Source organism: Argentina silus (assembly GCF_951799395.1).
Source record: "Argentina silus genome assembly, chromosome: 20".
In the NCBI taxonomy this organism is placed as follows: Eukaryota; Metazoa; Chordata; class Actinopteri; order Argentiniformes; family Argentinidae; genus Argentina; species Argentina silus.
The window spans coordinates 12,862,779-12,883,215 of NC_139674.1; the positions used below are offsets into that span (position 1 = coordinate 12,862,779).

General features: G+C 45.1%; 2 protein-coding genes across 2 annotated transcripts in view; both read right to left on the minus strand.

The window, feature by feature from the left end:
- The window catches only part of eps8a (EGFR pathway substrate 8a, signaling adaptor), a 50,506-nt gene extending 39,349 nt beyond the window's left edge, over positions 1–11,157 (minus strand). Inside the window, exon 1 of the mRNA XM_083692173.1 lies at positions 11,117–11,157. The gene's annotated coding sequence lies outside the window, so the exon portion shown is untranslated. The remainder of the gene's footprint in view (positions 1–11,116) is intronic.
- Positions 11,158–13,573: 2,416 nt separating this feature from the next.
- Positions 13,574–20,437, minus strand: part of dusp16 (dual specificity phosphatase 16) — a 12,281-nt gene continuing 5,417 nt past the window's right edge. Inside the window, exons 3-6 of the mRNA XM_083692296.1 lie at positions 19,860–20,023; positions 19,350–19,509; positions 18,779–18,902; positions 13,574–18,293 (exon numbers count right to left, since the gene is read on the minus strand). Of these exons, the coding sequence (XP_083548422.1) occupies positions 17,075–18,293; positions 18,779–18,902; positions 19,350–19,509; positions 19,860–20,023 (1,667 nt within the window). The 3' untranslated portion in view covers positions 13,574–17,074. The remainder of the gene's footprint in view (positions 18,294–18,778; positions 18,903–19,349; positions 19,510–19,859; positions 20,024–20,437) is intronic.

Sequence of the window (20,437 nt, forward strand, 5' to 3'; positions counted from 1 at the left end):
TGCTCTACAGCATGAGTAACTTTGTGCCTGCACTGGGTTTCAGCCAGGGGAGGCTGGTGGAGGTAGAGGTAGAAAGCCCGTCCTCTGATTTCTACCTCCGCCAGCCTCCCCTGGCTGAAACCCAGTACATTTCAATTCCTTAGGACATATTCAACCTTTTCAACTTCAAATCATAAGGTGCATCAAAACATTTGCATTCAAATATAATCACATTCACTACACCAGCAGATGATGACATAACAGCACACCCTTTGAGGATGCTGACAATACAGCAGGCCAGTGCAGGAGGTGGAAGGACCAGCGCTGTTTTTAGCATTCATGGCCGTTCAGTTCCAGTGACAGCAGTGGATGACAGGCTGAGAGGAGGAGGAGGAGGAGGAGGAGGAGGAGAGCCATCTTCAGCTTGGTGGAGTGGAACATCCTTGAGGGAAACAATTCACCCACTCCTCCGCCACTTTATCCTTTTAGACAGACAACAGCAGCATCTGGCCAGACAGCCAGACGTTAACAAGACCAGCTCTGAAACACCGGCATCTGATTTCATGTGCAGAACTGGGTAACTGAGGCATTCAAATCAAAGCACAAAGGTCTGATAGAGTGAGCTCCGGTTCTGTGTGTCCCTTCGAGACACATTCCATCTCATTCGTTCTCGGGGTTTAAATTCTAAATTCCATCAAGTTCAGCAAAAATACACAATATCTTGCCTGTACAGTACGGTGCATTGGTGTAATGGAAAGTAATAACTGTTACCCCCCCCCCCACGGTTCTTAATCGCTTGGCCTTTATTAGTTTGACTCAGAGAGAGAGAGGGAGGTAAGGCACAGTAAGCTCTTGAAGCCAGGCCAGTATGTGGCTCAGAGCTCAAACATCTTGGTATTTATTAAGTCAATTGATAAATAATTATATGAATACACGTATGCCAGAGGCTTGTGTTTTTATGAAAAAGCACACTAAGAGAGGCACACGCAGAAGGCAGGTTGAAGTTGTCCTTTGCTGTGCAGAAAAGAGATGAAAAGGAGAAGAGAAGACGGGAGAGAGAAGAGGAGATTAAATTCTCATACACTACCCTGTATCCAAGTACATATGACAATAAAACGTTCGGCAATTCAATTGCATCTGTCCATTTCTCACAATTGTTGGAAGAACTACAACTACAGCCACCTAACAGCTGCGTAGCCGGGGTTAAATGTTCCTCTTCATGCAATTCTACAAATATATGTCTACCAATAACTTGACAGAGAAGAGTTGAATTTCATAACATTCCTAGAACATAGACACAGGGGTCTAATGACCGGCTACACCGCAACATCTGTACTGTAGAATACCTCACGAAAGGACCTCTAGGAGTCCAACTGTCGTAAGATTTATCGTGTTCTAGAAGTCATAACCGAGTATTCCGTTTCACGTATTATTGACTTTGTGAGCATACCAAAAATGAGCCTCTGAAGTCTATTAAGCCACCTTTAATTAAAGGATATCAGCCACTAATCCCTTACCCTTTCATAAGCACTAGGAATAAACAGGAGCAACAGCGGACTGTGTACTTAAACCTAAAGGCATCAGCAGTTTTGTAGAAATAAAAGACTGGCTTTACGAATGGCTGTACTACCACCCTTTACATGACTGGGATATTGTTTTAAAATGAATAGAAGCAGACACTGGAATAATCAGAATCCCTTACTTAACCTTTGACACCGAAAAAAGTAATTTCATGGTAGACCCCACCTTAAGTGACTAAGGACTTTACCCAGTACTGATCCTTGTACGCACACATGCACAGACACACACACACACACACACACACACACACACACAGGCACACACATTCAATGTTACCTTGGGGTTAATCCTAAATACGATCCATGTCCAGCAGCGTAGCAGCAGCCAGGCATCCTCTGATTCCTGAGATTAGACTCGGCCTATTAACTTGAATCACCAGAGCTTGAGGGTCACAACATCCAAGGGCAACAGTCAATTCTCTCATCCAGCCAACATCCTTCACTACTGACAGGTGCAACCCACGCAATACATCAAAGAGGCACAATGAATACCATCAAGGTCCCAAAAAGCTATTATATTTTCCTAAAAAAACTATATTAATGGACATTTATGGTCACTGCAGTCAACTGTGAAACTGAACTCTGGGAAATAGCCACTCTACGTGAAATTGGACTCAAGTTATACATCAAGTTAGTTCTAAGAATTACACGGGAGAGGACTAGTGAACGGCCTAGGAACTGTTGGGCTGGATCCACGGGCCGGAGAGAGAGATAGGGGTGGGGAGGCAGGGGGGAGGGAGGGAGGGGTTCTACCTGAGAGAGAGATAGGGGTAGGGAGGCAGGGGGGAGGGAGGGAGGGGTTCTACCTGAGAGAGAGATAGGGGTAGGGAGGCAGGGGGGAGGGAGGGAGGGGTTCTACCTGAGAGATAGTGAAGTGGGCGGGAGGGGGGATCCTCCTAAGAGAGAGACGGGGGGGGGGGGGGGGGGTAGGGAGGGAGGGAGGGGTTCAACCTGGGAGAGAGATAGGGGTAGTAAGGGGGGATCCTCCTAAGAGAGATAGTATTGTATACAACACACCTGCTGAGAGGGCAGACAAAAGGGAAGAACAGGAGTCCCATTAAATAATCATGGCTTCAAGGTGGAACTAATGCTACTGACCCTATAACCCTTGGGAACCTGAGATTGGCGCACATGCTTGGGGTAAAAGGGGAAGACATTATGCAATGCAGAGAAGCCAATGGGTGTCCTCTATATTGGCAATAATCCACCCATGCCCACCCAACACCCAACGTTGAAGTCTCATTAAGAAAAGCTTACAGGAGATAGTCGGTTCTATGAGGGTTGTATCCTGTCATAAAACCTATCGACTTGAGGATGGCGAGCAACAACCTGAACCCTTTACTGACCTTGAACATGGCTATTAACCTTTATACTGAGTGCTGAAGTTAACTACCTCAGAAGATAAAATGTGAGCTGTTATTGGTCTTAGTCTTGTGAAAATGATCTAGAAAATGCCATAGAAAGAAAGAAAGCTCACTGAAGTAAACTTGCGCTAACTGTTAAGCCCACTACAGTGTATGAGGAATTCAATAAGGGGTTGACTTGAGGTAAGCCCTTTTTTTTTTTCATACGTTTAATAACCTCCTTACATTCAAACAAATTAAGTTCTATTAAGTTCTAAAGCAGATTAGAATGGAAAGGTTAGAATGGAAATGGAATTACTTCCACATAACTTTTATGTAACTTTTAAATGGCATTACATTACGTCCACATAAAGTTTTCCTTCGGGTTCCTTTTAAATATGAACCAGTTACTGGTGAAGGTGGAAACACAGGCACGCCAACCCAGTCAACCTCAGCATCCAGGCCAATGAGTCCCGTTGAGACCAGGGTTTCTTTTACAAGGGAGCCCTACATACACACAGTTTACAACCATACATAATACAAAATAACAACATTATAAAACACAAATCAAGAAAAACAAACCACTTTTTCAACAAAGAGGACCTCAATCAAAACATCACCAGAGCAACCAACTGAAACGTTCTCTGCAGATTGTTCCAGCAGTGAGGTTCACCACAACTAAAAGCAGATTTATCCAATTCGGTGGAGACCCGAGGAACCTCAAGCGTTAACCAACTCTGAGAAGGAGTTAGGTAATTGATGTTCTTGAATTCTAACAATGAGGTTAGGTAAGCCAGGAGTTTATGCATTAGGGCTTTATACACAAAAGGGGAGTAATGAAGAGATCTACGGGATTTTAACGAGGTCCAGACAACCTTTTGATAAAGTATGCAATGATGAGTATTTATCACTTGTCATAAAGCGAAGGGCGCTATGGTAGATGGCATCCAAAGGTTTAAGAGTAGTGGCTGCTGCACTTCGGTAGATGACATCACCATAATCAAGCTCTGGCATGAAGGTTGATTGCACAGTCTGCTTTCTGCTGTTCAGGGAAAGGCAAGATCTATTCCTAGAAAAGAAGCCCACCTTAAATCTTAGCTTTTTAACAAGCTCCTCCGTATGTTTTCTGAATGTCAAGTCTTTGTCAAACCAAATGCCCAGGTATTTATAAGCAGGGACACGCTCAATGAGGTCACCACCCAAAGTACATACGCATAAATCAGATACACTTTTCTGTGATTTGTTAAATAACATACATGTTGTTTTTCCAGCATTATGCACCAACCTCAGCCCAACAAATGCTCTCTGTAGGACAGGATTACAGACTGAGAAAGAGCCTGGTCAATTGTGGGGGCGATAGCATATACAATGAGTGCTTATCTGGATGTTGGATGCGGGTACACTTGTCAGCATGAAGGATCATGGTCGTCTGTGTGTGTCACAGCATTTTGATATGCTGCTGCATGAGATGCACCATAAACAGGTGCCTTCCTTCTAGACGCTGCCCTGCTGAGTTTCTCCTTCACTGCTCTCCCTCTGAGCAGGCAGGCCATCTCTGAACAAGAGCTAACACAGGCAGGCCGTGGGTGAAATGGGATAACACACGCACACGCGCACGCACGCACACACACTGTGGGATCCCCCTCCTCCGGCCCCACACCTTTCACCTTCTGCGCCGCCCCCTGTGACATCTCTACCCCTCCCCTCCCTTCTGCTACAACCACTTCTCTGACCAACGCCTCATCGTATCACAACCCCCCACGCATGTCTTCTTCTTCGAGACTCCTCTAATGTCCCCATTGTGAGCTTGAATCCGCTGTTTTTTTCAGTCGTTATGAGTTAAGACATGATTAGCCCTTTACGGTTCACTAGCTAAGATCACACTGCGGCCCTGTCTTCTCCTATAAGCCCCTGAGACGCCGGGTACCCCAGGTGCATCTTCTCAGAGAGCATGCAGACGATGGCCCCTGACATTTCAGCCCCATTCCTTCTCTGTATGTGGCCCAGATAAGAGAGAGAGATGGTCCTCTGTGGCTCAGTGGGTAGAGCATGGCGCTAGCAACGCCAACTTGTGGGTTCGATTCCCGCTGGGACCATACCTACAAAGAATGTATGCACTCACAGTACTCACAGTCGCTTTAGATAAAAGCGTCAGCTAAATGGCGTGTATATATATATAAAGACATTAGGAAAGAATTCTCCTGATCATGCAATGCCCTACAATACAGCTCCATAGCATCACTCTCCTGTCATTACTTGCCCAAGATTCGCCTGGGGGAGCCCAGTTTAGTGCCATTGGGCCCCGCCCCAGACTTGGGTCAAAAAGTAGTCGACTTACACAGCATGAATGTACTTTCAAATAGCTACCTTAAGCATCAGCCCTGGCTTGGAGCTGCACTGCAACGCAAAAAAAAAAAAAAACTGATTGGAAGAGAGAAGGGTAATGGCAGAGAGAGAGTTCACCCTGGATCAGTGAAAGAGTACCTGCCCCTCCTGGCAGAGTCGCCTGGCACACTGGCCCAGAGGACAAAAGAAGGGCACGTCCTGAAAAAAAATCACCATGAAAGACCCAGTGTGTTAGCATTGGCAGTCCCCGCGGCCCCAGCCGGCCCACTGAGAGCACCTCTGTGTCAACATTAGCTCAATGCTAATATCCGGTTCCTGAATAGTCTAGCTCCTAGCTGTTGTTCAGAGCCAAGCAGCGGGAAGAGCTGAAACACCCCTGTGGGGCTCCTGGTATCCTGTCAACCAATGGAGAAACGGGGCGTGATTGAACAACATTCTCCCCCCCTGCTTGCGGTCTTGGACCAGGTTTTTCTTGAAAATGAGATTTCATCTCAACAAGGCTAACCTCGGGAAACAAAGGTTAAGTTAATGAAATAAACAGACAGGGTCTAACACACTGTGCAGACAACTATACAGACGGTTATCACAAACATGGATACCTGATACACTAGCTCAGAAGTAATCTGTGACTAATTTGGGTTTGTTTATCACGCTGGTTTGTATCTACTAGCACCATATAACACAAAATGGGAATTATATGGCGGCAAAAGTAGGACCCAATGGAAGCATATCGAAATCCTCCTCAAATTGTATCCATCTACAACTCGGTCTGATCGATATGAAAACTACTGGGATTCAAGCATGCAAGTATGAATGACGCTCTTTATAATAATGACTAATTATAATAATTATATGAATAATATAATCTTATACAGACAGTCATTGTATTCACCTCGACAATGACAGCCTCGAGTGCAACAACCACTCAGTGTTAGTCAGCTCTTTTCACTGGATCCGACAGAGGGCTTTCTTAACAATAATTACATTTACAATATGGACTTTAGGAGTTCCGCCAACAAAGCAATATACTAATCTCAGGAGCTGCGGAGCTGGAGAATGTGGACCTAATCAGACAGTAAACGCATGTCACAAATGGTAATGGGGGATTGAGGGCGACAGGGGCAGGTAGCAGAGCCAAGCCAGCTAAATTGACAGCGAGAGAGAACAGTCTTATAGTCAAATTACAGGAGACGCTGTGATACCAGAGGGGAACCAAAAATAGAGAGCCAGTTAACCCTTTCAACCCGCTGTTCTGATCCGAGGAAGTCCGTTAATGTGAAACGCAATGAACCATCCATTTAGTTTTCAAACAATAATTCAATTTCTTAACCATCACTGCCAATGGTAACAATGTTATGGTCGGGGGGTTTCCTGCCTTTGACAAGCCCGCTGAGGGAATTTCAACAGAAATAGATTTATGAACAGTGTGTGTTGTTCGCATATGTTCCGTGCTGCGTGAGCAATACACGTTCGTAAAGGATTAGCATTGATTTATCCTTTCAAAGAGCACCTGTAACGTAACAATGTTGAACCTGAGGTCCTAAGAGCATTAGTGGTACGTTCTCCCTCGATAAGAGCAGAGTAGAGATTTAAGTAGTACTTGTACATCTAACTTAGCCGACTCTTTGGGCTTCCCCTTCAACCGAAGTCAAATCTGATGATAGCCAAGGGGGAGAGGAGTAAGAACAAAAGCGGGACAGTGCAGCGCACAATCACCCCCCTGACACACACACACATGCACCATCACCCCCTGACACGGCAGGAGGCTTTGAATAGAAAACAATGAAGGCCACAAGATCTGGGGAGATAAGGAGAAAATGGAAACCTCCTAAATAGACACACACAGACACACACACACAGCCAAGTCAACTCTCAGAGGGGTGGCGCAAAGGCCCGGCCCTGAGCACACCCACTATAACTGCTGCTATTCACAACTGGACTGAACAGTGGACACACAAGCTAAGAAACCAAGGGGGAACAAAACACATCTATAATAGGCATTCATAGATACATACAGACACGTTTTTATGCCAACAACACATGAAGATGTTGAACGAGCCTGTTTGGTGGTCTCTCCTTGCCAGCTTCAACGCCAGTCAGCGGTATTAAATCCACACTAAGCCCTTTGAACCTTTGACATGCAATACCACATGATTAGGGAACTACCATGACTACAGAGTTGCTCGGCTGAACGGACCAGAGGGTCAGCGAAGGGGTACAAAACAGGCCTACCTTGCTGAATCATTAACAAAACAGTAGAGTAGGCTACATCCAACCTACTGTCTACCATCATCATCATCATCATCATCACAATGAAATCAAGTTACAAAACAGGGGGATGTCTTTGTGGAATTACTTGAGCCTTGTAAAGCCGTGGGTGATCGTGGGATGGACATCTGTCATTTTGTGTGTGTGTGTGTGTGTGTGTGTGTCATTAACCCTATGGTGAACACACTGTCCTGTGGGTGGTGTAACAGGATTCCAGTCAATCTCCTGATAGACACACTGATCTTCTTAGAGGTCCGGTTTCTATCCCATGATCTTGGGTGTTGCAGCAGATCACTACTGCTACATCCACTGTGCACTGGTCTGACCAGGCAGGTACAATCATCATTTCTGCTGCTATCAGATAAGGTCTGTTTGGACATAGCTACATTCCGATTGAGGTGAAAGAGAGAGAGAAGGGGGGGGGTGGGGGGGGTGGGGGCATTGGAAAAAAATTAACTTAAAAGAGTGACTCACTAATGGAATTCCCCTCCATTCCATTTCTTTTTTCTTTCTTTCAGTGCATCAAAAACTCTGAACTGAGACTAACACACTCAAACAAAACAGAAGCAAATAATGAAACACAGTGAACTGAAGACAAACATATTAGACCTTGTCATTTCATGACTGGCTACAACCCTCTCTGTTCTCTGTCAAACGCGGTCTCACCCTTGGTCTCTGTGGGAGGAAGAAGAAGAGAAGGAGGAGACACCTGGTAGCGTAGCGTCCTCATGAAGAACACTTTTCCCATAAGCCAGCTTGGTGTTGAGCAACAGTCACCGACTCAGCACACAACTCTTCCTGACACCATCTGTTCCCTGAGTAAACTCTGGCTAAGCGCTGCTGCTCCCCTGCTAATACCCAGGCTCCTCTGCTCCTCTATTCATGACGCCCAGGGTGTCCATGTTTAATTGATTCCTCAAAAATAACCAGACAGAGCGATGCCAGTGCAGCCTCTGCCATCACCCCAGGGGCTAAAAATTCACAGAGAAACTCTGGCTCTGTTTTAATGTCCACAATAGCATAGCATCTACGGTACAACACACGGTCAATACATCATTCTCAGTGGGATGCTACGGTGGACATTGGAACATAGCCTGTGACACTAACTACACACACGTTCTAATCCAATCGTTCATGAGTTGAAAACATGATACGCCATTGGTCTGTAAGACCTATTGGGAATGACTTAGACCCTGTTTTACCTGCCCACAGCGAGAGTCTGGGATTGCAGGAAATAGAAGAGAGACTTCATTTGGAATTTGTCTTGCACGCAGAGGACACTAGTATTGCCACTATCAAGGTCATTTTCTCATCGGAGCTCACATCAAACCATTTTAGCCAGAGAGAGAGAGAAAGAGAGGACTCCTATCTTTCTTTCTCTCTCTCCCTCTCTCTCTCTCTGGGTAAAATGGTTTGATGTGACAACTGCATCATAGGAGTCCTCTCTAGTAAACCCAACACTGTAGCCAATGCACTGCCGCTCACGAGGAAGGGGTTATTGGTGGTCAAACGTTATTGACAGCGGTGAGTAGACAACCAGGGCTGGGAACATCCAAAAATACTCATCCTGAACCCAGGGACGGTGGCCAAACTGAATTTTCACATGGACTTTTGTGGTCCCTGCTGACAATAACAACATTCAGATGCAGCTGTGCAGTTGTGTGGTTTGTTAGCTCCGTTTCTGGCAACAGAATGGGAGGGGGGGGCGGGTGATCTGGCTCTTTTTTTGCCTTTCAGCGCCGCCTTTTCAAATGGGGCAGTCAGGGAAAAGAGGAGATTTCACAACACAACCTATCCCATCTTAAGAACAAAGGTCTCTCAAGAATACCACATCAGCACACTGTGTTGTTTTTCCAAGATTCAGATGCCCCTTCACCTCAAGAGGAATGTTGTGTATATTTTCACAATACCTCATCAGCCATATCATCACAATCAGGAGAGGCTGGCGGAGTTAGAAATCGGAGGACGGCCACACGTTTCTTTGATACCATTCCTCATAAAATAAAATAAAAAATAGCCTACTGGTATTACGACTGCCTATGGCCCCTGGTGTGAGCATTGATTACTTTGTCTGTGTTGGATAGATGATTCACTTACTTAAACAAATGTATCGTTGCAAGTCGCTTTGGATAAAGGCGTCTGCTAAATGCCATAAATGTAAATGTAAATTCCATTCCATGCATTACAATGAGCCCGTCCTCCGATTTCTACCTCCGCCAGCCTCTCCTGATCACAATGCAGCAAAACAAAACCGTCCATGGAGGGAGACCAAGAGGAGCACATGGAAGGAATAAAGCCAAGACGGAGAGAAAAGCGGAGCTATAGAATGGTTGCATAACCTGGGCTCCAGGGTTACCGTACCCCTGTACCTGGGGGACCTACACTGCTCATAACACCAATTACTGAGGGAGGTCACTGGAGACATGAACTAATGAGCCGGCCTGCCTATTAAAAACCATTAACCACTTCTTGCCCTCATGATGCTGGGGCTTTGGTGCTTTCTTTGTAAATGAGAGGATGAGGACGGGTTGTGCTTGAGTGGTATTGATGATCACTCTCGGTCAACTCTCTCTTGGTCACAGAAACCTTACCTCCCCCATCTCTTCATCAGTCCCAAAATATGGGCAGTATTGGAAGAGGACATTTGCTGATTCATTGCTTATTCCCAAAATACCATTATGAAAATTAATCAGCTTGTATAGGCCATTAACAGCCAAGGGCTGTAATAATTTCAGCAGTAAATCTTGCCTTTGTCTTGAATGCATTATTGGCTTTGATCAAGTATTCTACACCCTGAAGCAAAGGGGGAAAGCCTACTGTATCAGTCTGATAGACACAGGAATCTTTTTTGTTTTTAAAGCCACCTAGAGAAATGTGGCAAGAATGATAAACACCTCATCATTGGCGAGACCTTCCTATAACCCCGGCTATAAAAACAGTGAACACCCTTCTTCTATCAAGGGACTACCCTTCCCATGCCTAAACCCAAACAAAGGACCGCAGCGTCCAGCCTCCTCCTGTCTCCCTTCATGATAAAAAAAGCTTCAGTCCCCATAATCCGGCGGTAATATATACACTATTCAATTATGATCGATATCGGAGGCTCTCTTGCGTTCAGGTATCTGGATGCCATAAAAAACGGTACATTGAGTCTTTCTATGTGTATTATGAATAAACACATTATCCAATAGTCACAATAGAACATTTTGTTTCATATATTGAAAGTATTGCTTCCCTGGAAAAATTAAGCCGGCTGCAGCACTGTTGAGCCTATAGAGAATGAGCTCCGAAGTCGTGGTTTATGGTAACCAATGTGTGCAGGTGTGGCGCTTTACCTTCGTTCATTAGCAGATCAAGTTGCCACGGTGTTACAGCGTTGCCCTTCAGTTGTTGCCAAATAAGCGCATGTGATCCAGCTCAGGAACACTTAGGAAGACTCCAATTTGACCAAGATACAAACCGAACTCGTGCCAGCGGTGCATGCCGTTTAATAACTAATGCTATGCGGAGCAGGTCGTAACATTCATGCTGCCCAGGAGAAGCAATTGATTGCAACAACAATGGTGTATTGTGTAAGAAAATTAAGAAGTCCTGACTTACCTGCTGAATACGACTTCACTGGACCCTCCTGTATTACCGCATGGCACAAACTGAGTCTATTCACACTGGGATGAATGCTATGCACTGAAGTAGACAATTTATCACCTTGAAAGTCCAACGGTTTTTCAAGGAAGGCAATAAATGCTATGCGTCTGCGAAAGCGCTTGAACAGTGTTAAAAAGTTCAAATAGACTGACACGAGTAGCAACTACTGGGAGATAGACCACGGCGTATGAACACTATTGTACTTGTCTTAGAAATGTGTAGTATTCTTGTGTGTACTACTAAAGGTCCGCCTTACCTCCTCCTCGACATCTCCCAGCTGTCGCCCAAATGACACTGACGCCCTCTACCGCAATGAGAAGAGCCTACCACATTCCCATTAATGGTGTGCACCTTGGACGTGAAAATAACCTAGGCCTAAATGAAAGGAATACATGATCATTCCTGGTAAAAGAAAACCGGCTGAATTAGGTTTATTCAAATAAGTTGGGCTACTGTAATACACAGTAGCTGGACATGCATTGGCACAATAAGTGAGCATTGGCATACTTGCTCTTGGAGACAGTGTAGGAGCCCATATGAGAACCTTTTCATAGGAATCTATTGAGGAAAACAGGTATACCACACACTGCGTTACTTATGTACAAGTGGTCTTCCTGATTAGATGTTGATAATCTGTTTATGTGCGTCGCCTATTCTGCAGCATTGTCAATAAACTACCGGTATTTAGTCTCATGTTTAATGAGAGAGATAACTTACTGTAAAGCTAGTCCTTACCCTAACCCTACCTCTAGCCATAACTCTAGGCCTAGCCCTAAATGTAACCGTTGCCCTAGCCCTATAACAACCTGTAACAACCAAGCGCTCTGGCATCCAAGTGCCGCTAGAGGTCGCCCTTGCATAAAAGAAAGTAGAGTTATACGTTCTGTAACAGGTATGAGGCTATATTCATGTCTCTGGCCTCATCTTTAGCATTGAAAATACCCTGAGCTCAAACATCATGTAGATGGGTCTCAATTACAGAACAAACCCAATAAAACTCCTTTACTTCATCCGTCATGGATAAGGGCAATATTCATTTGTCATTTAACCTATTGAAAACATTTAGGATAATTGGCAGACAAAGCTCTGTCTCAGTAAAGGCCTGTTGTCCATCATCTGACTGCAACCCAGGTTTATGGAGATTCTGTTCTCTTCAGTTCAGTGTAATGTTTTTTTTCAGGGGGAAAAAGGGCCACACAGGGCCCTGTGTGATGTCATGGCACCATTAGAGAGTAGATGAAAGGACGGGTGATGTCAATCTCCCCTGGTGTTTGTACAGTTTGGAGGAGCTGAAGCGCTGTTGTTGTCCCTGGTCTATTGATTGCATTTGGCCCTTGAGTGTTGTTCCCTGAGTGAGTCCCTGTCCAGAAGCATGTCTTAAGAGCACACTCACTCCCACGACTGCGATTGGTTTTCGGCGAAAATATCTGTTACCGACCATCTTAAAGGCCTACCTGAGTCATCCCTGACAGAATGTGAAAACACAAGTCCTTCACTCCCTCAACAGCTCACTGTCTTCCTGCTGTCCACAGTCAGTAATACTAAACTATGATGTGACCTCATTCTCTAACCCACAACAGCCAAAGGGAAGAGAACCAAGGATATTAATATCTTCCACAACGCAACCAAAAAGAACATGTTCCGACCTTTTAGAGGTTCATAAATGACAAAAATTAAGCACACCCGTATCATGAATATGATATATTGTACCCTCCCTGAAAAGATGGTCATATCAAGTTTTGCCCATTCATAGCCTCTGGTATAGATTTGCGTACATGTAGATTGCTTCAACAGGGAACTTGATTCACCTTTAAATGTGTGTTTTGTTTGATAGGTGTATGCTACACAGAGGAATGCTTCAGGAATATAATTAAAATTAATTCTATAATTCTATAGGTTCCTTTTTTCCTATGGATTCTTTTACAATGCAGTATGTTCACATATGTGTTCATGCTCCAGGTCAAGTCAAGACCAATCAGAAATCTTTTTATTTTTTTATTTTTTTTAAACAACATATATTTTACTCCTAATGTATCGAAAATATGGGCAGATATCTAACTCACCATACCATCCTGCTAATGCAGGTCCATAAGAGGTGAGTAAGTAGCAGCTCATCACGGTCTGTTCCACTTGGTCGCTTTTTCGGATTATCTGCACTGATCAATTACTAAGTCCCATTTCTCCATCTTTCTCCTGAAGTACACTAATACACTTACCCACAAGGATTTAGAAGCACAGGATTGGTTGAAGCACAGGCTCTGTCTTACACCAATCCATTCCCTTCTAACTCCATGTGGGGGAGTGCATACTTCAGGAGAAGGATGGAGAAATGGAAGGCAGAGAATGAGACTACTTCTACCTTTGGCCATTGGTGGCGCAAAAGGAGTTCTATGTGGAAGGAAGCAGTAGAATAAAACATCACATGTTGTGTACCATTTCAGATTTTATTTCAACAGTCAACATACACCTAATGCTTATTAACTTCATACAACTGTGCACATTGTCAAAAGTAAAGCTAACTATTTTTTTCTCACACAACGCCACAGGCCTACTGTACTCTCACACAACACATGTTCACACAGGTACCATCTTTAAACTAATATTATACTGTCAGTCCTTTACAAATCCATTAATGTGGTCAGCTAAATCAATGGCTTTATATATATATATATATATATATATATATATATATATATATATATATATATATACACACATATATATATATATATATATATATACACACACACATATATATATATATATATATATATATATATATATATATATATATATATATATATATATATACACACATACATATATATATATACATATATATATATATATATATATATTGGATAGAAAATTGTGAAGTTTGGAATTATTGCTTTAAATTTCGACCAATGAATGTCTAGGTAGAATCAACTCCCAAATTGTGACAGATCTTCAACTTTCTGATCGTTGTGGGAAACGACCACCATAACCCCATTCATGACAAATATCTCTACGGTTGTGTTTTTACCTCTGATATTCCATACACCGGTACATTTTCACAGCTTTGGAGAAACCTTCAAAACGTACGTACAAACATGCTACTTCTCAACTCATCATTCTTCTGTAGAAAAAAAGAAAAGAAAATAAACCTAATAAAATCATACAAAAAGACATGACAGAGAAACAAACAAACCAACGTCACACACTATATTTAAAGGCACAAGAGGATTTGAAGCTGTTTGGGACTAGAGAGGTGGTTTTGAGGTCACCCTCCCCTGAGGCTTAAAAAACTGCCTCATACGTTTCCTGAACTTGTCAATCAATCACTCGTTCGAAGCAATACACTCGTTTCCTAGGAGTCTCTGTTCGTATTCTACCTGCTTAGTAGCTCCTCATTCATTGGCTCACCAGTCAACACTTGCTGGATGTGAGTGCAGGAAATAATACTGCCCTGACAACTGACCCCCAAAACAGAAAGGACGTGTACAAAGCTGGGACCATATGAGCCTATCCCAAAGCAGTGGTGGGTGGAGGTTGAGAGAGACCGAGGCGATGCAGAAGAAAACAAATAAGATGTCACAGTTTCTCCACACAGTGTCTTATTATCCTATACCCAAACTGCTGACATTGCAAGGCAAGGTCGTCACGAATACTGCTCCGATTAAATTAGTCAATTACTAATACGACAAGCAAACCAGAAAGGTAACGTCTTCCATCTCGTCACACAGGGGAGAGAAGAGTTGAGAACAGTAAGGAGATAGACATTACCACGATTCGATTCAATTCGGTTCAATTCAACTCAACTCGATTGCATTTAATTCAATTCAATACAACTCTATTAATCGCAGAGGGATTTACTATGGCGGAAGGCAGTGCGGACTATCCTGGGGTCTAACGGGACGGAGGGAAGCTATGACTTTGGCAAAGCTAACAATGTCTCTCAGGACCAATTAGGACCCAGTATGACAGACAGGAGGCCTCTGGGTATCCGTCTATGTTGACACAAAAAACCTTGCAGCCAAGATTATAATGGATGTTAGAGATGACTGAGGAGGTTGTTTGTCTTGTGTCTGTATACATACATGGTGCTGAAGTAATCCTCTGTCCTGGTTTTTTGAATTTATGTATTTCCCATGGACATGATGTCATCTGTAAATGAGGTGTCCACAGAATGAGTGCTGCTGCTAGCTGGGAGTGCTGTCACTCCCACTTGGCCAGACAGCCGAGCCACTTCAAATCTCTCCCAGACACAGCCTTCGACCGACAGCTTCCAACTGACTTCTGATACACAGCCATGAGAATGAGCTCTAAATTCTTTTTTTGGGGTGTTGCACAACAACCATAATTACATTAAGACCTCTGACTGTTTTTTTGTTGACCTTTTATGCTTTCGATACAGTGAGGGTATTTCCTCCCCGCAAACTCCACTGCTTTTGTTACTTTGTACAACATTCCACATTCGAACAACCTCGGTTGCTTCCCTGTTCCTGATTAAAAATATCCTCTTTAGGCAGGTAGTGGTAACAATGAGACGTCCCTGTTGTACTCCAACACAAGTATTTGATCTTTCTGGATTACCTGCTAGCCTGTGGGCGCCACACATACTCACACACAAACACACACTCAGAAGCACAGCATTATTTTCTTAAAATGGCCACCCATTGCTTGTCAAACCAAGAGCTAACTGTTAAAATACTTTCTTTTTTTTTATCAAACAATTCTCAAACCACAATAGTGCAATATTAAATGCGTAGGATAGACAAATGATACTTTGAGAGTGATCCAACTGAGGTGTTAACTTTCTATCCCCCCTCATTTAGTCATTTAACAATACTTCTGCCATCTGTATCACTGCTTGTAGGACATACGTATGCAATCAGTCGCAGTTAAAATGTCTTTGAACAAGAGTTCCAGCCTCTTTCTCAGTAAGAGCACTTGCTAGTCCAACCCTTATCCTGCAGGACACCTGTCCTCCTATACCTCTTACCTAACGCCATCAACAACAGGTCCAAGATCAGCTCTCCTTTTCCACCGGACATTCAGTAAGTGTGGGTCAGGGAAGGGAACGCTGATGACAGGACAGTTGAAGTGGTAGAAGGTATTCAAAGCTGTCAGCACAGGTATCTCAATCATCCATAAACCATTTTTCCTTTCAAAACCATGTCATACCAATCTGTTACCACATCATCGTAAAACGGGAAACTGTTCAATAGTCTTTTCCTGCTGCTCAAATAAGACCTGAGATTTTAATTGTCAATGAGCTACACATTAGAGAAGAAAAACAAAGAAGAAGAAAGAAAGAAAGATAGAAAGAAAGAACCCCCTAATTTGGATTTGTGAGGTACTGGATAGTGGAGACTTTGACACCCTGGGGAGCAAGTAGAAGAATTTGCTAAACCTTAACGATCCAGTTCCAACATAATGGTTCATTTTCAGGCTCCGCGTCTTGGTAATGAAAAACGTCTGGCGGACGTGTAGGGCTGATGAGAATCAACAACAATTCAGAACCAAACATAAAACAAAAGAAAGAAAATGACGAGCAACACTCATCCACAAACACAACAAAAACAAACATAGGCTCAGTCCTCAGTGAATTAAAGTCTAAGAGTGTACGTGTCCTCTTCATCATCATCATCATCATCATCATCATCATCAACACATTCAGTAACACACAGCTGCTTCCGGGTGAGAGTTATTACCTACTACATTTAAGGCCAACTGTCGGAACGCAAGTACACGTAAGCGCCGCTAGAGTAGTTCACGTTAAAAGAGTCCCAAATGGGATATATATATACGTAGGTTGGGTCCGAAAAACTGTATTTATTATCCCTACTCCCCCTACATGGGAGTGATCTGAGGGGTAGATGAGGGTGAATCCTTGGGGAGCAGACGGAGGGGAGAACCATAGGCACACCCTCAGGACACCTCGATGATCTCCATGCTGCCAGAGAAGCTGGATTGGCTGCCCACTTTCCCTAGTTCTTCCCGGGAGCGCGTCTCCGACATCCCGTCGCCAAACTCCATCTGGCAGCTGCGTCGTTTCAGCTGCTTCTCGAAGGTGCTCTCCTCGTGCCAGCTGCGGCGCGAGTCTCCCCGGTCGCCGCTCCTCTGCCGCCCGCGCCTCTGCACCGCCTCGAAGCCCTGGCTGCAGCTGTAGGCCGCGAAGCCTCCGCCACTGAGGATGGCGGAGGTGGAGTAGAAGCGCGTGGACTCCGAGGAGAGGTACCAGCCGCCTGCCAGAGAGGAGGTGGACACGGTGACGGGGCCCAGCAGGATGTCCGAGTGCCAGCCCTTCAGGGCGCCGCCCGCCCCGGGCTTGGCCAGGTGCTGCTGGCTCCGGGACAGCCCGAACAAGAAGCTGGTGGTGTGGGGGTTCTCCTCCATGCTGCCGCTCCTGTGCATCTGGTGGGGACAGGGGGGTGGTGGCGGTGGGTGGGGCTTGGCTGTGCTGCTGGGCAGCTTGGTACTGGTAGTGGTGGTGGTGGTGGTAGAGGTGGTAGTGGTGGTGCTGGAGGCTGCTGGGGCAGCCAGGGCTGGGCAGTCCTCCTGCTCCTTGTCTGGGCTCTGCTCTGGGGTGGACTGCTCTGACACCTCCTCCACGGGAGAGAACTGGCAGGGTTTGCTGGCCGGCTCCTTGAAGGCGGACGGTTTATAGTACTCCTGGGCGTCCCCTGGGGCCGGGTGGGGGACGAAGGAGCGCAGGGGGGCGTTGCTGCCCGGTTCCCCGTAGGACTTGATGTCCAGGGAGAAGGAGCGTTTGAGCCGGGCGTTGTCCTCTGAGCCCTCGGCCAGCTGAAGGCCGCAGAGGGCCTGGGCCAGGAGCTGCTCCTCTGGGACATCAGCCAGGACACAGGGCAGGGTCAGGGGCTCCAGCAGGGCCAGGTCAGGGAGACCCGGGGACTCCTGGGTGGCAGGGGAATCCTGGGCACCACTGTCCCCCTCCTGTCCCTGTCCCTGTCCCTGTTGTCCCTGCCCTGTGGGAGGCTCACTGCCCTGCTCCCACGGATGGAGGCCTTTCAGCTTGGTGTGGTGGTTCTCAGCCCCCTGAGGAGATTTGATCTTCTTCTCGAAATCCAGAAGCTGCCCAAGGAAGTTGAAGTTGGGGGAGATGGTGGGTCTTTTCTCCTTCACAAACCTGGGGGGGGGGGAGGGGAAAACACACACACACACACACACACACAACATCATTGGTGAGGCTGTCCGTCATACAGTAAGACCTCATTAGTGTGCCTCATCACTCCAGCTATAATTGGCAGTGACACTGAGGACAGTGTAATTAGGTCTTCAGAGGATGGGGGTTCATGAGACTGTCAGAGCAGTCACAATCTATAGAGAGGAGGGGAACCAATCATCATCAGAGGAAGGGGAACCAATCATCATCAAAGGAGGGGAACCAATCATCAAAGAGCGTGCATTTATCTACAGTCACTCCATATACAGTATGTATGCAGTGTGGTATGGCACGGTGTAACAAGCGTCACACTGCCTCGAAACAGGATTGCTTCCTTGTTCACGAGGTACCACAAGATTCGATCTTGGGTCCTCTGTACTGCCGACACACCAGCAATTCCTTGGCGCGTTTATGGGTATTTCCACTTGAGGAGTGAGTTGTGTATTTACCTGTACGCCTCATCTAGGGACATATCCATTCTCTTCATGATGTAGGCGATGGCGATGGTGGCTGATCGGGAAATGCCAGCGAGGCAGTGGACCAGGACACGAGCATCTGAGGCTTTCGCTTTCTCTGAAAAACACAATCACATGGAGTTATAGTCAGAGAGAGTGAGAGGGGAGGGGAAGGTTACATTCCTCTTCTGTTTTTTTTTTTTACAAGGCTACTGAGAACATTTAGTCTTACATGACACTGCAGAGCTTTCTATGTCAATTTATACACTACCTTTCACAGACAAAAATCTTGAAATCCATATTTTGATACAAATGTTTCCTCATCACTAACCCTAACCCTAACCCTAACCTTAACCCTAACCCAAAAAAAATCATTGGTGTGTTTGTCAGTTTGTTGTTTTTATTGTTGTTGTTGTACTGTATTTGACATTGTTTGAAATGTGAAAAGCTGCTACTGTGGATCTTGGCCAGGGCTGCCTTGAACAAGAGATTCATATCTCAATGGGATGAATAAATAATACATAAAAATAAATAAATGGATACAAAATAATACTGTTTAGCTGACCTATGAACTCCACAGATCTGTCCAGCCAGGGCAGGATCTTCTCACAGAAGCTGTCGTTGACGGGCACGCGTAGGAAGTGCGACTCTGGGATGAAGTCGGGTTTGGGGCAGGTGTTACTGGCGTTTAGGACGTAGGCGATGTCGTTCTGCTGCATCAGATCCTGAGAGGATTATCGATTGTTTATTGATCCGAGAGGATTATTGAAATTCATTCAAAACATACATGTCACATTATCCAATATCCATGGTATCACACTAACCATGAATGTAGTGACAAAGCAACAATATGACAGTCTATATAAACAGAGGTGTTTCAAGTCGTATCCCATTGTTAAGGCTGATTGTAATCCATACGAAGACACCTAAACCCCCTAGCCTATGTATTAATTTAATAGAATATCAGTGTCCTTTGACATGGGCAGGCAGGAGCTGAGAGCGGTCTGGGTTCCATCTTGGCTCCTGAGGGCGGTCTGGGCTCCATCTTGGCTCTGGTAGTTTCAGCTAACTGTACCTTGTTGAGCACATCGCGCTGGCAACCCAGGTAGAGATGGGGCAGGATGCGGGTGGGCCCCACGTTGGTCACAGGCAGGCAAGGCTGAGAGATGCAGGAGGGCACCAGCGTAGACTTGCCCTCACACAGGCCCGGGAACTGGTGGGAAAACTCAGCAAAACCACCTGCCACAAAAAAAAACACATAAAAACTGCCATCAAACAATCATCAGAACACAGTTTTCCTTGATTCACTTCAAAGGGCCGGAGGTTTTTATTGTTGTTATCCATGATTCCGTCTTCCTCTCTGAGTGGTTTGCTTAAGGTTACATTGGCTTTTGTGGTTTCAAGGATAAGTCTAGGTGGGTGAAATGAAACACAGAGGCAGACACACAGACACAGAGACAGACAAGAGACAGACAGACAGACAGACAGACAGACAGACACACACACACGACAGACCCAGAGACAGACACAACAGACAGACAGACAGACAGACAGACAGACAGACACAACAGACAGACAGACAGACAGACAGACAGACAGACAGACAGACAGACACACACACACATGAGACAGACAGACAGACAGACAGACAGA